Source organism: Poromitra crassiceps (assembly GCF_964638095.1).
Source record: "Poromitra crassiceps genome assembly, chromosome: 1".
In the NCBI taxonomy this organism is placed as follows: Eukaryota; Metazoa; Chordata; class Actinopteri; order Beryciformes; family Melamphaidae; genus Poromitra; species Poromitra crassiceps.
In genome coordinates, this window is record NC_139623.1 from 7,632,221 (window position 1) to 7,652,816 (window position 20,596).

Here is a 20,596-nt window from a genome sequence, read left to right on the forward strand (position 1 = left end):
GAGGTGGTGAATGAGACTGTAGAGGTTTTCAGGGGGGCCAGTGAGTCGAGGGAGTCGGAGAGTACAGAGTTGAGTAAGATGGCATAGTCGTCAGGAGAGGAGGGGGCGGAGTCAGGGGGGAGGGCAGAGGATATACTGTAGACTGGGAGAGAGAGACAGATTCGATATTACGGAAAGAGATGGAGCGTTTGTTGGGGTGATGGGGTGAGGGCAGAGGGGCAGAGAAGAGGATACAGTGGTGGTCGGAGAGTGTAAATGAGAGAGGGTGGAGGTTGGATATGGGTAGAGAGGCAGTGCAGACTAGATCAAGTGTGTGGCCTTTTACATGGGTGGGGAAGTGAATGTGCTGGGTAAGGTGGAAGCAGTCGAGGAGAGAGAGGAAATCAGACGTTAGGTGACAGTTGGGTTGGTCGATGTGGATGTTCAAATCACCGGTGAGGAGGAGGCGGGTGGAAAGGGAGGCAGCAATGGTGAGGAGTTCAGATAGTTCAGAGAGAAAAGAGGGGTGAGGCTTGGGGGGGGGGGGGGGGGGGGGGTTGGATTAGTTATGGAGTTGGGGAGTTTAAAGGCAAGCTGTTCAAAGGATGACATGGGTGGGAGGTTGAGGTCAAGTTCAGTGATGGATAAAGTTTGTTTATGGAGAACGGCAAGACCAGCCCCTCGCCCAGAGAGGCGGGGTCTAGAGATAGTTAGGCGGGGGGGGGGGGGGGGGGTCGCCTGATTTAGTGAGTAAAATTCCAAGGGCTGTTGCCAGGGTTCAGTGAGGAGGAGCAGGTCGATGATATTGTCCAGTATCAGTTCAGATATGACAGGTGATTTATTGGAGAGAGAGCGAGTGTTCAGCAGTGCAAGGGAGATGGAGGGAGGAGCGGGGGGGGGGGGGTTGTTGAGGTTAGCGGTGCGGTGTGCGATGATGACGGGTGTGCGAGAGTTAGTCCAGAAAGAGGGGATGTTTGTGCCTTCGGAGTAGTGTGGAGTCCGGTTTCGGTTGTGACAGGGGCCTCGGTGGACGTAACGGCGTCTGCAGAGGATATCGGCTTTGCTGGTAATCCAGTGGTGGGAGAGGCAGGCGGGAGGCTGATGATGACGTGTCCGAGCCGGCGGAGGGGAGGTAACGCGTTAATCGTTGGCAGGGAAAAAGTAAAAGTGTACTAAAAGACGAGGACAAGGGCACGAAAACAAGTAGACAAGAAAACAGGTCACGTTAAACTAGTTGAGGACGCAAGTGGAAGCGGCAGTCGAAGCAGAGACGCCAGCAGTGCTCTAACCCGGAAGACAGGTGTCAGTGTGACAGCTACGGCTACGGCTATTGGCATGTCACAATGCCATGACATCATCAGTGATGTCATAAGATGATTTTGGTCAATGATGATGTCACTGATGACATCACGGATGATGTCATAGACATTGTGACATCATCAGTGGGACAAAAATTGAAACAAACAAACATTGCCCACTTAGTACAGTGGTTCCCAAAGTAGGGGTCGCGGGACATCACTGGGTGGCCCCCGAGATGATTTCCAGAATGTGTGAAATTGGCCTAAAGAATGTGTGACCTACAAAATGTGTGAAATACAATTTCAAAACGACTAAAAAGAGCACATTTTACAGACGGACGGACAGTCACAGTGACCTTGAACTTTCTCCTTTGACCACCAAAATCGAATCAGTTCATCCTTGAGTCAAAGTGAATGGGACGGATGGCAGCGCATACAATTCAATTCATGATACAATTTAGGAAAAAAAAAGCCATGAAAACATGTTTTCATCATCCTGAATGCAGTTTACCAAATAAAAACGCACGTTTCATTGCCTGGCCACTAAGAGGCAGCAGTGACTAGAGCAATTATTCATGGGGACATGAGTGACACTCAACAACCTCAACACTTCTGCATTAATATTGGTTTTCAGCGATAGTGTGAATGCTGAATCTGGTAAGATCTAGCAGCTAGTGAAAGTCAGTACAGACTCATTTCATTCTTAACCCTACTACTCCTCAAGTGAGACGGTGTTGGCTTATTTTTGTGATGAAATGCCGACAAACGGGCAGTGTTTCAATTACTCTCTGGGCAGGGGAAGGAAGACAAATTTGACGTCAGCACTCAAAAGTGAAAACTAATAGTAAGCCACAGTCAGTCACACACATCTATTGGTTCCCATAGGACAGACGCAGTCGTAGCAGAGCAGGTACGAGGATCTTAACATGGTGCTGATTTTCTCTTCCTAATCCTAGCCCTTCTCTTCCTCATGTCCTAATATCTGCTGCATCTGTGAAGTCACATCCATTGATCCAAATGGTTGTGTCTATCTTTTCACTTGACTTTATACAACTGGAAAGACAGCACATTACGCATGAAATGTTTAATTGACTGAACTTCTTTTTCTTCTTGACTTGTAATGATTTCATTTTGGAGATCTTTTTAAAGTTGAAGATAGGATTTGTGCTTTTTACATTGGATCTTTTAATGGCCACACAGCAACATGGCTCATTCTGATACAGACATACTTCATGTGGCATAGGTGCGGGGACAACATAGGTCAAAGTCTTTAGACAAATGTGTCCGCTGTCTCAAACAGTTTCAGTTAGTTTGGCTTAGAAATGAAATGAAACTAAATTCAACCCCGTTCACTTTCAGGAAGCACATGACAGAGTTTCTCACTCGACTATGGCAGACACAAAAGTGTTGATGGTTCTCCTGCTTTCTCTCTGTAAGTAAACTTTCATGGCATCATGCTCTCTCTCTCTCTCTCTCTCTCACAGCCACACAACACACACACACACACACGCACACCCAACACACACCCAACACACACACACGCACACACACACACACACACACACACGCACACCCAACACACACCCAACACACACACGCACACACACACGCACACACGCACACACACACACACACACACACACACACACACACACACACACACACAATAGGGGGTCTTTCACAGGAAAATGAAACCACAGATATGTTGCAACAGATGGAAACTTCACTTCATGCAGCAAAGCAACACCTCTGTAGGAATGGAGGTGTCGAGGTTTTGCTGCACGCAGTGAATTTCACTGAAATTGACCTTTTATTTTTCTTCTCTTTGTCTCCCTAAGCCTTGGCCATGGCAGATGCAGGTGTGTACAACAAACTGGATGTAAAATAGGTTTTTCCCAAAAATAATGTAGTTTAAGTTTGAAAGAGTACACTAAGCAAAAGACATACAGGCGTTTAGCGAGATAGGGTCACATGATGAGTCAGTATTTCCAGTCCTATCTCAGGTCACACCTCTTCTTCCATCCTACTCATCTGTGCTGTCTGTGTTCACTGTCTTCCTGCCAGACTGCGTGTCATGCTACAGGATCGAGCCGGGCACACTGGCCGGCATCATCTCTGCAGACTTGGTGCTCACTCTCGTCATTGTCGTTGTCACCTACAAGTGTGCCAGCTCTCGGCGTCAGAGGAGCGAAGACGGTAAGGAAACAGGGTCATGACATGTCTTCACAAAAGCAACCATGTTGTCACAGTGTTTAAATATTTTGGGAGTTTGAGTTTGTTTCGAACTTCGGAATCTCACACTATGCCAAGCTGCTCCATGCAGCGCACCAACTGGAACATGTCTATTTTCTCAAAATCGACCCCTATAAAACCATCCATTGCGCCTGAAGGTGCCACCCGCTCCGCACCGTGACCACCACGTCACGCCCGCGCCATATTGCCCAGATCGTCACTCTGCTTTTGTCCAGCAACCCATTGAGACGTGTCTTCTCTTGACCCTTGCTAGCTAACAGTTAGCTCTTAGCCAGTAGTGGATACCCGTCCCCTTGTGTTCCACCAACCGTAACGGGAGCGGCGGACGAGGACTGAGGGACATTCTGTCGACCCGGTTCTCTTCGCCAGGAACGGCGGGACCTACTATGAAAGCTAAGAGTATTTCTCTCGTTGATTTGCCCTGTCGGTCCAGCAGTCTTGCTTGGTATTTGCTGATGACGAGCGAAGGGTTACGCTTCGGCCCAACCCCGCCTACCAGCCTAAGAATATCAACGCCAGTTTCAGATCTATGGTCGTGGACCTGGATGCCTTTTGTCCCCCTCCTTTCAGCTCGGAGGTGGAGCAACGCTTGAACACGCTTTGCCCGGTGCGGGCGATCCTGGCCTACGTGGGCAGGACACGTTACGGCCCACTCTACGCGAGGTTTCGCGACATCCTGGGCGTTGTTGCGTGGTGTGTCAGTGGAAGACATTTGTCTTACACATTTTTTTGCAGTAGTTCCTTAAAGCAGGACTAAACCCCCCAGATTTCTTGCAAAACGGCACTCCACTCGATCCGAAAACCCCGCAGGCAAGATGGCCGCCCACACTCCTCCTTAGCTGGCAGAATTCCTCCCCCATAAAGTAACATATCTTGGCCAATAATTATGTAACATACAAAATAAAACAACCCGTAATATCTTAATTTTATGTAGAATGCAGAGGACATGTAACTGTTTAGTTAAACTTGCATTCCAGGAATATTGTGCTCTAAAGATAACGTTAGTGGCTCGAGACTGTTTCGTCCTGAAACCCACACGCTTTGCGGTGGTGGTTTTAGCGTAACCTATGTGGGATTCGAGGCGTAACCTATGTGGGTTTTGGCGTAACCTATGTGGGATTCGAAATAACGCATCCGAGATTACGTTATGAATATAGCCACGTTATAAACAACAAACTAACGCTGGTGATCCGTATGGAAACAGTGTTACTCGAAATGGTTAAAAGTTATATCAATTTGGTCATTCAGTGGCATTTTACTGCCATATAACATAACTAGCGGCTAATATTAGCCACAGTAGGCATTACCCAGGGATGCATTGGTCTTAAAGGGCTCGCGCCGCGTGAACTACAGTAATAATCAATGGGGAAAAAAACTATTTTTCACATGAGTGGGGCGCGTGCTAAACCCACTGTGATGTCACGATGTACCAAATATCCCATTCATTTGAGGGCACAAAAAAAGCAGTGTTCAACCCATAGAGGGAACTTATGCTGCTGAAAATGATACAAATGGTACAATGGTAACAGTTTGGTCTCAAATGTGGAGATTTTGACCAGAATTCTTCACACACCACCCCCAAAGTCATATTGGTTAAAAGCTGAAAAAAGTGTTTTGGGGTTTAGTCCTGCTTTAAGTCACTCTTAGGCCTACGGTTTGCCATGGGCTGAGGCCATGTGCTCCGTTGCCAGCCTCGGGTCTCAGGGTCGCACAAGGTGCTTCCTTGCAGCGAGGTTGGTTGGATATGGGCATAGTGTGAGATTCCGAAGTTCGAAACGAAGTAAAACGTTGGGGTTGTCCTACAACGCAGGTTTTACGAGTGAGAACGAGGAATGTCACACATCTAGCCTTGCTGCTTCTTCGGAACAGTGGGTTGCTGGACATTTTGAGTGACGATCTGGGCAATATGGCGCGGATGTGACGTTGTGGTCACGGGGCGGAGCGGGTGGCCACGTCATAAGCCAGATGCCATGACTCCTTCAGGCGCAGTGGATGGTTTTATAGGGGTTAATTTTGAGAAAATAGACATGTTCCAGTTGGTGTGCTGCAGGGAGCAGCTTGGCTAATGGCCCAATTCCACCGCAGCTAGTAGCGCGGTCCCGCTCCGCTCGACTCGATAAATGGTCTCATCCCACCGGTATAAACCGGCCCAGCCCGGTTTGATTTGAGGCTGAGTCGTGCTACTTTTCGTCCCTGCCTCGTCGGGGTTCTATTCTGCGAACCCGGGTTCATACGGTGACGTGAAAACATTGTAGACGACTGATTGGTCAGGCAGAATCGTGTTTACTCTCTATCCTACTGACTGTCAATGCAGCGCTGCATACCAGTTTAGTGGGGATTACCTTCTCTTCTGTTATGCTTTTCCATCAGTCTTTTGTGTTGCTGCCTTCGCCTCTGGTGAAATAAAATCGGCGCGGTGGTTTCAATTGTCCAAAAGTCCGCTGCTCTGAAGCGCTTGTGTAGTTCAGTGCTGTGTCGGCTCTGCTAGGCCGCAGGCGCTTGGTGAAGCCGCAGTCTTGCCTGGTGAGAGGCCGCGGAGGTAGAGGCTTCACTCTAGCGCAACCCCCGTCCCTCGTGCCCGTCCCTCGCGCAGCGCTTGTGAGTTTTGACTAACAACAAAGTGATATCCATTCTCCTGGTCGATTGTCACATTTGCCCATGTACACTGTAACACCCGCCCAACATGCTGTGATGCTATGAGCTGGCTGCTCAGGCCAGGATCAAGGACTGTGGTCATGCCAGCACTGCTCTCTCTCTCTCTCTCTCTCACACACACACACACACACACACACACACACACTGTAGGTCATTTAGAGGCACCAGTATTTCATAAACAGTTTAAAAGTTCTGTGTATGGATTTAATTGTAACGTTATATGTTATAGCCTACTTCGGAACATGGGTGGAGGGCAGATATGCGGTCGCTATGACGACCAGGTGTGGGCGGGGGCAGATGAACGGCGGTCGAAGCAGAACGTCCATCGGGTTGAAGCAAGTAGAGCCGAGTGGTGACGGGCTGTGCAGGGCTGTAAAATGTGGTGGAATTGAGCCATTAGTGTGAGATTCCTCATTCTCACTCGTAAAACCTGGGTTGTAGGACAACCCCAACGTTTTTGACCTTTTGTGTCCCTGCTAAGGGTGTGTTAGGTCATTAGAGGGAAATTGGAATCATCACTGTATTAATTTTATCCCAGCATGTTCTTGGTGTATTTGGTAAGTTTGGAAGTATATAATTATCTCTCTCTCGCTCTCTTTCTCTCTTCTCATCTCTTCACAGCTGATAAGGTGTATATGAATGTCAGGGCAAACTGCAAGTCCAAGACCTGAAGATGCTATGCAGTATATTAAGAAGTTATGTTCACATTTTTGTAGATCATTTGTTTTTGTAATGATTACAAAATGTCAACTTAAGATTAACTGAACTGTTTTAAATCAAACGCTTGTATAATAAGCCCTTTGGTATAAGGTGAAAGCAAACTCTTGTATATATATAAATCTTTATTCAGGAGTTCACAGAGGATCCATAGAAAAACATTACATACTGACATAAAAAAAAAAAAAAAAAAAAAAACATAAAAGAGGCCTACATTTAAAAGAATCAATTCACATACAAAAATAGGCTCCTGCGCCAGTGGCGCCGTAGGCTGGAGCTGAATCTATATGAGCTTTTGGCCGGGTCTGTTAGTTTCATTATGATGTCATTGACAGAAACATTCAGGCGACACATAAAACTGTACATTAGGTTCCTGAGAAGCGCTTTGAAGGTGGGTAACCCCAGACTAACAAATAGCGTGCTGGCACTGTGCCATCTAGTATAGATAGATAGATAGATATATAGATAGATAGATATATTTTATTTATTCCAGACTCAAGGTCCATACAAAAATACAATCAAATACACACAATACAAAAAAGATTAAAAGAAAACACAAAATAAAAAATAGTCTAGTGACTCATTTTAAAAGACACCTATACCAGTGCTCCCAAAACTGAGACGTGCAGCGTGTGGCACTGTATGCAATGTTCACCAGCACCACAACAAGTTGATTTTCAGAATCATTTAACCGACAGATAAACCTGTACATTACATTTCTCAAGACAGCTTGCAGTGTGTTCACTCCAGCACTCACAAACATCTCACTCGCACTAGTCCACCTGGGCCTTTTTTAGCAGTATTCTCAGAGCATCATTATATGCCACTTGCAGTCTCTGAAGGCTGGCTTTTTTATAGTTCAACCACAGATGTGCAGTGTACAAAGGTGAACAATGCTGTAAACAGAGTCAGCTTCACTCCATCAGTTCAACAACCAAATTTACGTGACAATACATTTGCTCGCACATACAACATACGACACTGACGATAAATGTCCTCGTCATCTGTGAGTTGGTCTGTGATCACGTGACCAAGATATTTCACTTCACTGCAGACATTCAGAACATTACCAGACAGTTTAAAGTCAGGAAAGGTCATACGTCTATCTTCCACGGTTCTGCAAATCATAATAGCACTTTTTGAATCGTTATATTTTACATCCTGTTGTTCCCCAAACACAGAGCACACATTAAGGACGCATTAAGTATTAATGGTTGAATTAAGGGTTTAAGTATACTAAACCCTTTGGCTTTAGACTGATTTACAATAGTGTGTTGAACATATTTTTAAACTTGTTCAGGAAAGAGCACGTTGCTGGAGCTCTGCTTACAGTCATGCATTGCATACAGTAAACACACTGATGAAAAGAAACCATGTGGAGAAAAGAGGACTGTCAGATTCCAAAGATATGAGAGAGTGTGACTGTCACAGAGAATGATTCGTTAGTGCTGTATCTTTTTTTCCATTATTATTGTTAAGAGCATAGATATAAATATATTTTACATTTTCAAAAGCTGTATATTTCATGATTTTGACTGACTGTTGACTGAGTTCACATGCTTGTTGTCGTTTTTTTTGCTTACTCAGTTGCACATCTTTTCCATTTACTTCTTAAATGTTTATTTTATTATTTATCCATTTGATCATGCTGTAGATCTGTTAGAAGAAGTTGGAGGTGATTAAACTTGTTGGTGTGGTTAAACGTCTGCCTGTCCTTTCAGTCAAACAAACAGAACATGTTAACCCAGGCTTCTCACATTCACATGCACACACATACACAAACACACACACACACACACACGGACACACGCGCACACACACACGCATGTACATGCATGCATGCACACACACACACACACACACACACACACACACACGCATACACACACACAGCTGTCTAGCCCAGTGGTTTTCAATGTGGGGGCGGCCAGGGGGTACTATAGGGGGGCCTCAGCAAATGAATGGAAATGCTTAAAAAAAACATCTTTATGGGGAAGGAAATGATTCAGTTATACTGTCTTTGTTAATACTAGAGTATAATAAATAAAGAATATAATATATATTTTTATTATATTTTATAATTATATTTAGTGTAGTGTTAACAAATGTAATTGAATCCTTTCCTTCCACATAAAAAGCATATTAATGCCCATCTGTCTAATTCAGTGGTTCTCAAATCGGGGTCCATGGCACTTTGCAAGGGGGTCTTAAGTCTTACATTTTTTTTTTTTTTTTTTTTTTTTTTTGCAAAAGCTTCATATTTCAACAAAAATATGTTATGCTTTAAATCTAAAATGGTTCATGGATTACATTCTAATCTAACAAACCTATCAATTTAAAAGTCAAGCACGTTACCGTGGAAACAATTAAGCTTAGCCCAAAATCACAAATCAGAATGAGGGGGTCCCCGGTATATTTTCTATCTTGTAAGGAAGGGGTCCTTGGCTGAAAAACATTTGAGAACCTCTGGTCTAATTGCCTGCCAGTCGTCATCACATTCATTGTCATGTCCCCCTGATGTGGGTAATATAGAAGAAGTCTGACTCTGCAACAATGTTTATCTATCAATCTATCGATATATAAATTTGGCAATGTTCTCTGTTTAAATTTTTGTGCGGGTGACCTAATTTTTCCTGGCTGAGGCTATATAAGTTCAGTGATGATGTCATCAGTGATGATGTCATCAGCGATGTCATAGAGCAGGCAAGGCCGCGACGTGCAGTGGTCATCAGTGATGTCATAAGAGCAGGTGAGCCCGCACAGCGGTCGAGCTGCAGGAAAACAGAAAAGAAAGGATTTGAGATACAAATGTAATTATTAGGTTATTACATTAATAAAAGTAAGGAAATATATTCTGAGGTTGTATGGAAGTGATTTTTTGACATTTTCAAAAGTATTGTCAATGTGTTTTTTTTTAAAGACATCCTGCAATAGGGGGCCGCGGCCAAAGGCTAATGCTATTTGGGGGGCCTTGGCATGGAAAAGTTGGGGAACCCCTGGTCTAGACTGCTCTGTATGTCTGTAGGTCTGGGTAATACCCTCCTGAAGAGATGACTCTGGCCATCGTTTTTTCGAGAGGCCAACCATGGGATGGGAGGGCTTGTCACTGAACCATCAGTTCTTAGCTTCACACAACATTTTTGGGAAGTAGTGGCAGGCAGGGGATTTGTGCAGGGAATTTCCCTTGAGTCTATGAATGCTCTCTCTCTCTCTCTCTCTCTCTCTCTCTCTCTCTCTCTGTAGAGATATGTATCAGGCCTGTTTAAGATGTTTTATTTTAGGCATACACATTAATTTGTATCATAAATGTAAGACTTTTTTATTTTAATTTTAAATCTAGTTTATATGTGTTTCTTTAACCAGTTTTTATAACATTTTGATCATTCGTTTAAGATTGTTAAACACCCTCTTTTACAAAACCAGTGAGTGTTGCTTACATTTCGCTGACAGTGTAAACTATCACATCTTCGGTTAAACAAAGGCTCAAAGCATTCAAAGCAGCAGTGACTGTGGCCAACCCACAGCAACAAACCACAGGGCAGCAGGAAACGGTCTGTTGGAGACCGCAGCAAGGCCTATTTCAGCAGAAACTTTGCAGGTGGTGAAACTGCACTTGTATCACTTCTCATCTTGTGCATTGGTTCAGCAGGCTACTGTGAATAATCCATACACTACACCAGCCACACCCCACGTGGACATGACACTAGCCTACAGACAATAAACAGAAACACTGGCTTCCTCTTCTCTCACTGGGCTCCCCCTTCGTCCTAGCAGGGTCACAAACCTTTGCATCACAGACATTCTGTGGACAGTCCAACCTCTTGTTTACAGAAGCAAGATCAGTCATTTGGAAGAGAAGATCAGGACCAGTGACCCTCAACCACCTCTACTCATTCCTCCTCTAACAAACATCAACATTGAGGAGATGTCCAGCGCTCTTTGTATTGTGGATCCGTTCTTTGGTGAGTTGTGTATGGTGGCAGGAGTGAGTGACGCTAGTACAATAGCAAGAAAGTCTAGGTAGTAGGTACTCTCATGCCAGTTGTTATCATCTGATGTGTTCTTACCTTTGTGTCTTTCAGGTGCTGCAGAAGGACAACAAGGTACCTGGCTTTCCTACAACTGCTCTTAAACTCCTGGGATTGTGGGATATGGTATTGTGTATCTTTGTATGCGTTCCTATCCTGTGTTTTTACCCTGTCCTTTCACAGAGTGTGGCCCCTGTTACCAGATAGATATGGGGTCCGTAGTGGCCATTATTGCCTGTGACATCATCCTGACCCTCCTCATCACTTTCTGTGTATTCTGCTTTGCAACATTACACAAGAGAAGAAGAAGAGAATGGGATTCTCGTGAGGGTGAGAAAAAGTCTCATTCACACTTCACTTTAGTGTCTGTGGGAGTAGTCATTTCCAAACCTGAAACTATCCCTGCTATCTCCGTTTCCAAATGTCAACAGGTCGAGGAAGTCTAGCTTCAACAATGTCAAAGAAGAAGACAGCAGAGATCACAGAATCTCCCTATCAGGTAAAGCAGACGCATGAATCAATCGCCAAAGAAACTGAATATGGATGTGATATGGACTTGGGCAAATATCTGATCTAAAATGACAGGCATTTGTGTTTCCTATTACTTGAACTTTTTTGTAGGAGTTACATGGAGTCCAGTCTGATGTGTACAGTGAGATTCAAAACTTTAGGAAGTGAAACTGTGGAATTGAAACAACGCCAGTTTTGTCTTGGATTATTTGCTGGTGCCAAAATGTGAGATGGATTGCTACTGACCTGACCTTACATTGGTACCAGACTCTACAGACAACCTGCTTTACCATCTGCTGGAGTACACAGTGTCCTACAGCATTAGGTGATATTTTAGTCAAATAAAGCATTGGCATTCATTCTGTGTAAAGATGATTGTGAAATTGGAATGCTAAATATAGTTTTCAAGCTCATAAATTTAGGGTGACAAGCAGAACTAGCTTAGTATGTGTATTTTACAAGTAATGGAATTATATTTCATTCCATCATTGAATTGTATGTGTTGTGCTCTCGGGAACGTTCTCATTATATTTCTCAAGTTATTTTGTCAAATATTTCAATGTCTCTAGAAATGTGTTATTGTATTTAACTAATTGTAAATTTAAAGATGACATTTTATAACCTGTGTGTATAACCAGTTATTGTGTAGCATTTACAGCAGTCGCCCACATTGTAATAAAAACTTCAAAATATAGAAGCGTATGTGTGTACTGTACTTGCAGAAAGATTCAGACTTGTGCCAAAGTGTGGCTGTGCTCATTTGAGTGGTAAAGTCTTCTTTCTTTCTTTCTTTCTTTCTTTCTTTCTTTCTTTCTTTCTTTCTTTCTTTCTTTCTCACATGTGTTCTCGTGATCACATCACAAAATAAATCTAAAATTAGGGTGAAAAAGTCCCAGGAGATATTTTGATCCAGCCTGCCTGTTTTCTGTATGAGTCAATAGATGGCAGCTGACCGACACATTATTAACACCAGTGTGACTAATATTTGAAGAAGAAGAGAAAACCAGTCGCCTTGTCCTTCAACAGTGCATTCACTATAACAATAAGAATGACCAAGCAAATACTAGTCAATTGTTTTATTCTCTTATCATATGAGGTTGAAATGTAATCATCACATGAAACTTCTTTCTCTTTTGTGTTGTAACTGTAAACATGTAAACACGTCACAGAGCTGTTTCCTCGACCAGGTGGTGAGTGGATGAGAGAGATGCAAGTACAGACAACAGCTGTGACCTGTATGACTCACACCCAGAGGAATGATGATCTTCTGGGAGGTTGTGGTGCTGCTGGCTGGCACAGACGAGCTACTGGCCATGAGCTCCGGGGGGCGCTACAGCACAAAGAAGAGAGAGGAAGAAGGAATGAATGATTTTTCAAAGAGGCAGGTATGCATCAGTCGCCACACTTACATTTACACGATTCACCAATATAGCAAACGAACTGTGAGCTCACCTATCGGATACCTCTCAGCACTCAAATATTCTCTAGTCTCTGTGGGGAAATTGAGAATGAGCTGATCAGACTTTGATTGCTCAGAGCATAATAATCCTTGGAACGATCAATTCGAACACAGAATCAAGCCTTACCATCATAGTCTGTGTCTCTGCTGTTGCCAGCAGCAGCAGCAGCAGCAGGTCTGCCATAAACAGCCTCCAAACTGTCCCGGCCCAGGTGTTCAGTGCTCCAGTCCAGGGCCAACATGCCATTCAGCCCGTCAACTCCATGCAGGAGCTGGAGACTTCTTCCTGGTGTCGCCTTTCTCTGCGGATCCATGTCTCCACGAACATTGTCAGTTACTCTGATAGCTTCTTTTTGTGAGAGACTTCCAGCATCCACCGGTATTCCCTCCTCACTGTTCACATCAATTAGCTTTCCACTGGGTGTCTCCACCAGCATCCTGTGTGTCCCATGCTGCTCTGGGCTCCCATCACCTGGAACCGGTCTACTGGTCAAAACCATGCTGTCAGTGCCCACTGCTGCCTTCCCTCTGGACGGTGCCTCGCTGTCAGTGCCCACTGCTGCCTTCCCTCTGGACGGTGCCTCGCTGTCTGTGCCCACTGCTGCCTTCCCTCTGGACGGTGCCTCGCTGTCTGTGCCCACTGCTGCCTTCCCTCTGGACGGTGCCTCGCTGTCTGTGCCCACTGCTGCCTTCCATCTGGATGGTGCCTCCATGCTGTCTGTGCCCACTGCTGCCTTCCCTCTGGACGGTGCCTCGCTGTCTATGCCCACTGCTGCCTTCCCTCTGGACGGTGCCTCGCTGTCTGTGCCCACTGCTGCCTTCCCTCTGGACGGTGCCTCGCTGTCTGTGCCCACTGCTGCCTTCCCTCTGGACGGTGCCTCGCTGTCAGTGCCCACTGCTGCCTTCCCTCTGGACGGTGCCTCGCTGTCTGTGCCCACTGCTGCCTTCCCTCTGGACGGTGCCTCGCTGTCTGTGCCCACTGCTGCCTTCCCTCTGGACGGTGCCTCGCTGTCTGTGCCCACTGCTGCCTTCCCTCTGGACGGTGCCTCCATGCTGTCTATGCCCACTGCTGCCTTCCATCTGGACGGTGCCTCGCTGTCTGTGCCCACTGCTGCCTTCCCTCTGGACGGTGCCTCGCTGTCTGTGCCCACTGCTGCCTTCCCTCTGGACGGTGCCTCCATGCTGTCTATGCCCACTGCTGCCTTCCATCTGGACGGTGCCTCGCTGTCTGTGCCCACTGCTGCCTTCCCTCTGGACGGTGCCTCCATGCTGTCTGTGCCCACTGCTGCCTTCCCTCTGGACGGTGCCTCCATGCTGTCTGTGCCCACTGCTGCCTTCCCTCTGGATGGTGCTTCAGTTTTCCCCACAGCAATAGGAATCGTCATCTCATGGCTGTCAAGGTCTGTGAGCAGATCTGAGAAGAGTGAAGGTTATTGCTTGCTTCTTGTGTTTTGTTTCAGTAATATCCTCAAACTGTTACCTTTAATTTCTGCAGAACCTACAATTACATCATTTGCAAAAATATCTTCATTTTTTACATTGTTACTGCCTCCTAGAAGCAACAGTTGTGCACATATGAATCAGGCTACGTCTTAGACTATATCTTACATTTTTTTCCTCACCCACATAATTATTATATATTATTATATTATCCTCTTCTAATACTACACTATTTGGATCAAAGTTTCTTGTTTGTATTGCATATAGCCAGTAAAAAAAGAACACGTTAGTTGTGTCCTTGCTTTCAGGCTCAGGCAGATATTATTTTAAGACATATTGATGAACCTGTCAGTATAAGTTATATTTATGTAGGCTACTTTACCACTGCTTTCACCACCAATGTTCTTTACAGGTAGTGCTGCATCTGAAATATTAAGAAAACGTGTATTTATATCTATTTAAGGTATATTTATGGTATACTTTCTACATTTGCTACTGAACCGTAGTTCACATAGTACCTGTGAACCCTTCGGTGTAACCACTCTCTGTAGATGTTGCCTCTGAGATATCTGTGAATGAGCAACAATGTGGGTGAGTACTACTTCAATCAAATGCTAACAATGATAAACCCCTTTAACACATGTTGTTGACCTGTGAAATCTGCAGTTTATAACGTGTAACATTTGAAATGTCCAAATCTGAACACAATTAGGGAACTAATGTTCTATAACCCTCTGTATGCACTGTACACGGTCCCCTAGGATATATTCATATCGTTAGGGGGGGGGGGGGGGGGGGGGGAGTACCTTCTGAATTTTCCCCTTGCACAGGTTTACTCAAAGGGTTTGGATATACCGGAACTGTGGAAAAGAGACAATATATGGTGATGATAATAATAAATTTTTCCCCTTTTATGTAAAGATTAATCTAAACAATAAAACAACATGAAGGGGGGGGGGGGATATTCTTTGTCTTCTTTGCTCTGATTTGGTCTTTGTATAAGTGGTCTATATTTTTGGCAATCCAGAAGTACTTACAGCATCTGGTAAAGTCTAATGGTTTTTTTTACATGGTATAATTGGACGTGTTTTAATACTGTATGCATATGGGAGTAGTTGATTAGAACTAAAGTTTGAAGTACAGACCTGTGAAATTTCCAGGTACAGTCTTTTCAGTAGGAGTCACGATGAGTGCATCTATGAGTAAAGAAAGGGTTCTATTATTTCACATAATTGATTTATATAGTACAATACACTTATTCATCTTTTGAGAAACAATGATATTATCACCGTTTTGCATGTAGGCTAACATATTGTTCAGAAAATGCAACATATTGTTAAAAAAATATAAACCTGACATGCTCTCACCATTCAGAAAGCTTAACACATTTTCTTTTTGCTCTTGTAAAGAAAAGAAGAAGAAGAAGAAGAAGAAGAAGAAGAAGAAATATTGTTATTCCCAGTGTGGTATTCAAGAAAATCTAATGACATGAATTGAGTGCATTACAACACTAAAGTAAGCCTGTGTAACTAAATAGTATTGTCTCTCTTTAGATAAGTTTACCTCTTATGGGGCTCGTTAACACAGCAGTTGCAAATGCAAGAAGTAACAGGCAACAAAGGATGCTATAAACAAATAAAATCACAATCATTTTTTACAATTAACCAGAAAATACATTATAATATCACAACGTAGATAATTGTGTCATTTTCTACGCCGGGAAATACAATAAATTTTCAATTTGAAAATAGAAAAATGTACAAATATCAAAACTTACAGCTTCATTGTGCTTGGGTCAGCAGTAGTGTTCAGTAGGGCAGCAAGAGTGCAGGTGAGCTTTTATGTACTGCTGCGCCTTCATCTCTAATAGGTCTCATCCATGTTAATGATAGCTTCATCTCTATAGGTCTCATCCATGTTAATGATAGCTTTTCACAGATTCAGTTGTAGCCAGAGACTGTTTCTGAGGGTTTAATAGTGCATGACTTTGGGAATCCTTTAAGAATGAGCAGGCGAATGAGCAATGATTAAAGGCCCTAATTGGTTTACAAAGGCTTATTCATTATATCAATTCAATTTGAAAAAAGATGTCCTCAAAGCACAAAAGGCACGAGAAAGGAACAGTCTTTCTCTGCATTGTGTGTTGATTACAGGTAGTTGGTCATTCAAAGAAAATGCCCCTGGCCTTTCCTGTGTTATTGGGATAACCTTTTAATAACAGCACAGAGCATGCATTGTATTGTGTGACTATCCAGTATACCTGAACAAAGATCTTTTCAAATAGATCCTGACCTAATAGTGAACATTTTGTAAATCAGAAGAGATGTGCTGAAACAGACTCTATTAAAACATTATCATTATTGACATATATGACATATATGATATAATGTATGTTCAACATTATTGAACATATATCAGATATAACCATTGACTGTATATATAAATCTGGACAATGTGAGCTGATTGGGTTTTGATAGCAGAAAATTAGGCTTGAATCTCCCACTTCCTGATCATCGTTGATTGGACTAATGATTAATGCTACACGGAAGTACGGGGAGAGGGGGCGGCTGCCGGGGGATTTTCCGAATTTGTCTCACAGGCTTGAATTGAAGACTGCCATCTTGTTGTTAGCTTCTGTTTGCTAGCTTGCTAGCTGGCTAGCTGGCTGGTTGCAGTGGTGAAATGGTCCAGAAAAATAAAATAAATAATAACTTTTAGCCCGAAGGTATGGCCGAGTAGCAGACCAGCCAGCCGACCACCGTCTTGTCCGGGGCCTGGCCAAGCACGACCATGGTGTGGTGTGAGCCTCCAGCCTGCTAGCTGCTGCTAAGCCTCCACAAGGTAAACTGCAATTATACTTATTATATCTATGGGTAAACTTTATAACTGAGGTGGATTTGATCGTGCACTTGGTGCTCTGCTATGTTGGACTGTTTGAGTGATGCTCATGTTTGTAAGCTGACGCTAGCTCGATTAGCATTGTGTGCTAACGTAAACATGCGAGCAAGGTGGTACCGTTGCTATGACTGTAACCCAAATTTGGTCGCGTTAATGTTATAGTGATTAATATAACACAGTGTCGTTTGTTTCTTCAAGCATGACCGCCGGAGTACCATGGTCATGGAGCAGGAACAGTAAAACACAACAGAGGCACATTGCCCCCTGATCAAAGGATTTGTGAAACGTTTTAATACCCATGTGCATGGATCATTATATAATTTTCTGCTCTCCTGAGCTTATAATGATAACGTTAACATATTACTGTGAGAATATTGCTGATCATCAGTTGTTCAACGTAGGATATTGCAATAACACAAGCCAAATGCTGACCATAGACTGTATAATGCTGACAGATTTGAGACTTTGAGAGATTTGCTTTTGAACCATTTGGTATATCTGTCAGTGTGCTTTTGTCAATAAACATTGCTAACAAAGATAACCTTGTTGTGTAGGCTATGTACTAAGTAAGGTAAGTAAGGTACTAAGGTAAATCATGTACCCGAATGTACCGCAAATATCACAGAACGAGCCCAGTTGTCTGGTCAGAGCAGGCAGGTTGGTTAATAAGATGTGATATAAAGATCATTGATGTTGAGTGAACCAGCTTGGACCAGATGACGAGAGGAAGAAGAACGTGAAGATGGAGATCCAAACGACTGCTTCAAATCAACGAATGCTTTATATTTATTGAAATATGGTTATCTGTAACAATTCGGCATACATTACATAGGCTAAACCATGCAACATATATTTCGATATAATTCAAACTTTAAGAATGGTTCCTTTCCCACCATGGTGGGCTGGACTGCTGTGAAATGTCATATTTGTGTCAAGTGTTGCTTGGTGGATTATCTATACAGTATATGGCTAATTTACCAGAAGACATATTCGTGCAAGATCTTAGTTGTTGAGTTCTATCGATCTGATAAAGTATGTTTTCAAATAAGGATGACACATTCAATTGCTGAGCTTGGCGGATGCCTCAAGACAAGTGTGTATCATCTTTAAATGTCCAATACCATACAGAAGAGCAAATTGAACAAACGACCAACAGCATTCAAGTCTGCAAAAACTTGTGATGTTATGTCACGTTACATAACCTTATGACGCTTACTGTATAACATGGGCAGACCATTTATTTAACGTATACTTTACATACCGTTAGATAACGTTAAATGGTCCGCCATGTTATGAGTGTCACATGTATGGTATCTATACAGTTACGTGTGTCTACTAACATTATTAAAATATCATAAAGTAATGCTATTTTCTGATAATTTGCTAAACTATTACTTGCTATCTGCTAGCATTGGTTGCTAGGTTGCTTAACAAATTTCTTATTCGTGTACTTTCTGCAGACTAGGGGCCCTATCGTTCCACTGGCCTTAAATTAGCGCTTAGCACCAGGCGCAGCCTATATATACAATCGCTTCATGGTGATCACTGTTCAGCTGTAGCTGTAACGTTAATCACACTGGCCAGTTTTCACTTTTTGGGAGAACACCGGACCTTGTAATCCATGGATTTACGTTAGTGTAACAGTGATCATAAAGTAAAATGGATGATACTGGACAATAACCTGACATTGCTGGACAATGGACATGTATTGGAAATGCCTTCGCTTGTTTCACAACTTGTCTGCTCCAAAGCGCTCCAAAGTGCTAATGCCAATCCCTCCAACCATCGGAGATACTGTCTGAGGTAGGCTTTAGATGTTAGCTTAGCGTGACCTAATATCACAGTCAGTCCCTCTCCTGACAAAAAATGCTCCAGGTAGCGCTTTTTCCATGCAAAAATGCAAACGTTATGTGTGAACAGCCCCATACACAGCAGATTACCCCTACTCCGTCATTACCATATTAATCACACAGACCCAACCCCCCCCCCCCCCCCCCCCCCCGCGCGTGCGCGCGCGCGCGAGAGAGTACTCAACCACTCGTTCATAATAGAAGGAGAGTACTCGAGTATTTAAATTGCTTAAAATGCCCATCCCTAATAGCGTTAGGCCGGTATTTAAGGCCAAAACGCCCATTCTGGCCTATTCTGGCACTGCGCCACGCCTCTTCGGCGCAAAGCGCATTTCGGGGCCTAAAAACATGATGCTATCTTCCCGAGTCAGGCGCAAAGCACGTTTTTTTGCGTTTAACGCCAGTTTAGCGCCTAAGGCCAGTGGGAAGATAGGGCCCTCCATGCCTTGCGGCACATTGCTGCCTCTACCGGTCGTAAGTATTACTGTTCTTATTATCCGATGTATATCGTCTATTTTCCTCGAAATGGGGCTATCATTTAGAAAACGGAGGACGTGAGAGCATGAAAAATACTTTAAATTGTTTTTTCAGACCATAAACTCATTTGGAAAGTGTTTATTTAAGACATAGACCGAGAGAGAAGTTGGCTCGTTTCCCATAGAGTTGAATGCATGTTCCTGGGGAGTGCTATACAAACTGCGCCCCCCACTGGCCATTTGAAAGAATGCAATTTCTGCATAGGCTTCAAAAAGAGGGAGGCTGAATTGGGCACTGGATATAACATACATTGTTTACTCTAATTTAAGGGTTTTCCACCTACTACTATGTCACCCGCGCACTGCGCAGGTTACCCAGTAGGTCACCTTCTTAAAGGGCCAACGTTGATATAGCTATTCAAGTCATTTGTTGAAAATTCCTGTATTTGTTTCATATCACAATATATATATTACAGAAACAAAATACCAATGTCAGTTTTTTCCAATATCGTGCAGCCCTACTTTCATGTATCTCGAGAACCATTTGTCTGACCGACTTCAAACTTTGGGGGCGGGTGCATTGCACTGCTGGGGACCCGACAGTGCAGTGCCAAATTTCGGCATGAGTTTGGTCACACCCATTGACTGTATATATTATCAGACCACAAAAAAGGACGCCCATGGCACATCGTCTCCAGAGTCACTCCGGAGACAATGCGCCATGGGCGCACTTTTTGTGTCCACCCTAGAAATGCGATGAGATATGGTGTTTACAGTCTGTGGGTCAAACGGGTCATTATAATTTATGAAAAAGTTTGGAAGTCCCTATCTAACATAAAAGGGCAAACCTACGTATGTACTATGTATGTATGTATGTATGTATGTATGTATGTATGTATGCACAGGTATGTATGTATAAAAATGGCCAATTAGTCATAGTGTAGCCCATTGAGTTATAGCCCAGGGGCGGAGCGGGATTCGATCCACCGACCTCCCGCTTCCAGCGCCAGTGGAGCTGGCTAACGGGCTTTTA

At 43.7% G+C, this 20,596-nt stretch overlaps 2 protein-coding genes across 2 annotated transcripts; both read left to right on the top strand.

Moving 5' to 3' along the window:
• Positions 1–2,076: 2,076 nt before the first annotated feature.
• hcst (hematopoietic cell signal transducer) lies at positions 2,077–7,127 on the top strand. Its single transcript, XM_083642251.1, has 5 exons — positions 2,077–2,187; positions 2,637–2,709; positions 3,116–3,136; positions 3,342–3,473; positions 6,807–7,127. The coding sequence occupies exons 2-5, from the start codon at positions 2,667–2,669 to the stop codon at positions 6,854–6,856; spliced, it is 246 nt and encodes an 81-aa protein (XP_083498377.1). The 5' UTR covers positions 2,077–2,187; positions 2,637–2,666; the 3' UTR covers positions 6,857–7,127.
• A 3,639-nt stretch (positions 7,128–10,766) lies between these two features.
• Positions 10,767–12,100, top strand: tyrobp (transmembrane immune signaling adaptor TYROBP). The gene is made up of 5 exons (XM_083640869.1): positions 10,767–10,864; positions 10,985–11,005; positions 11,114–11,260; positions 11,362–11,429; positions 11,552–12,100. Exons 1-5 carry the CDS (start codon positions 10,828–10,830, stop codon positions 11,606–11,608), a joined length of 330 nt encoding a protein of 109 aa, XP_083496995.1. The 5' UTR covers positions 10,767–10,827; the 3' UTR covers positions 11,609–12,100.
• Positions 12,101–20,596: the final 8,496 nt, after the last annotated feature.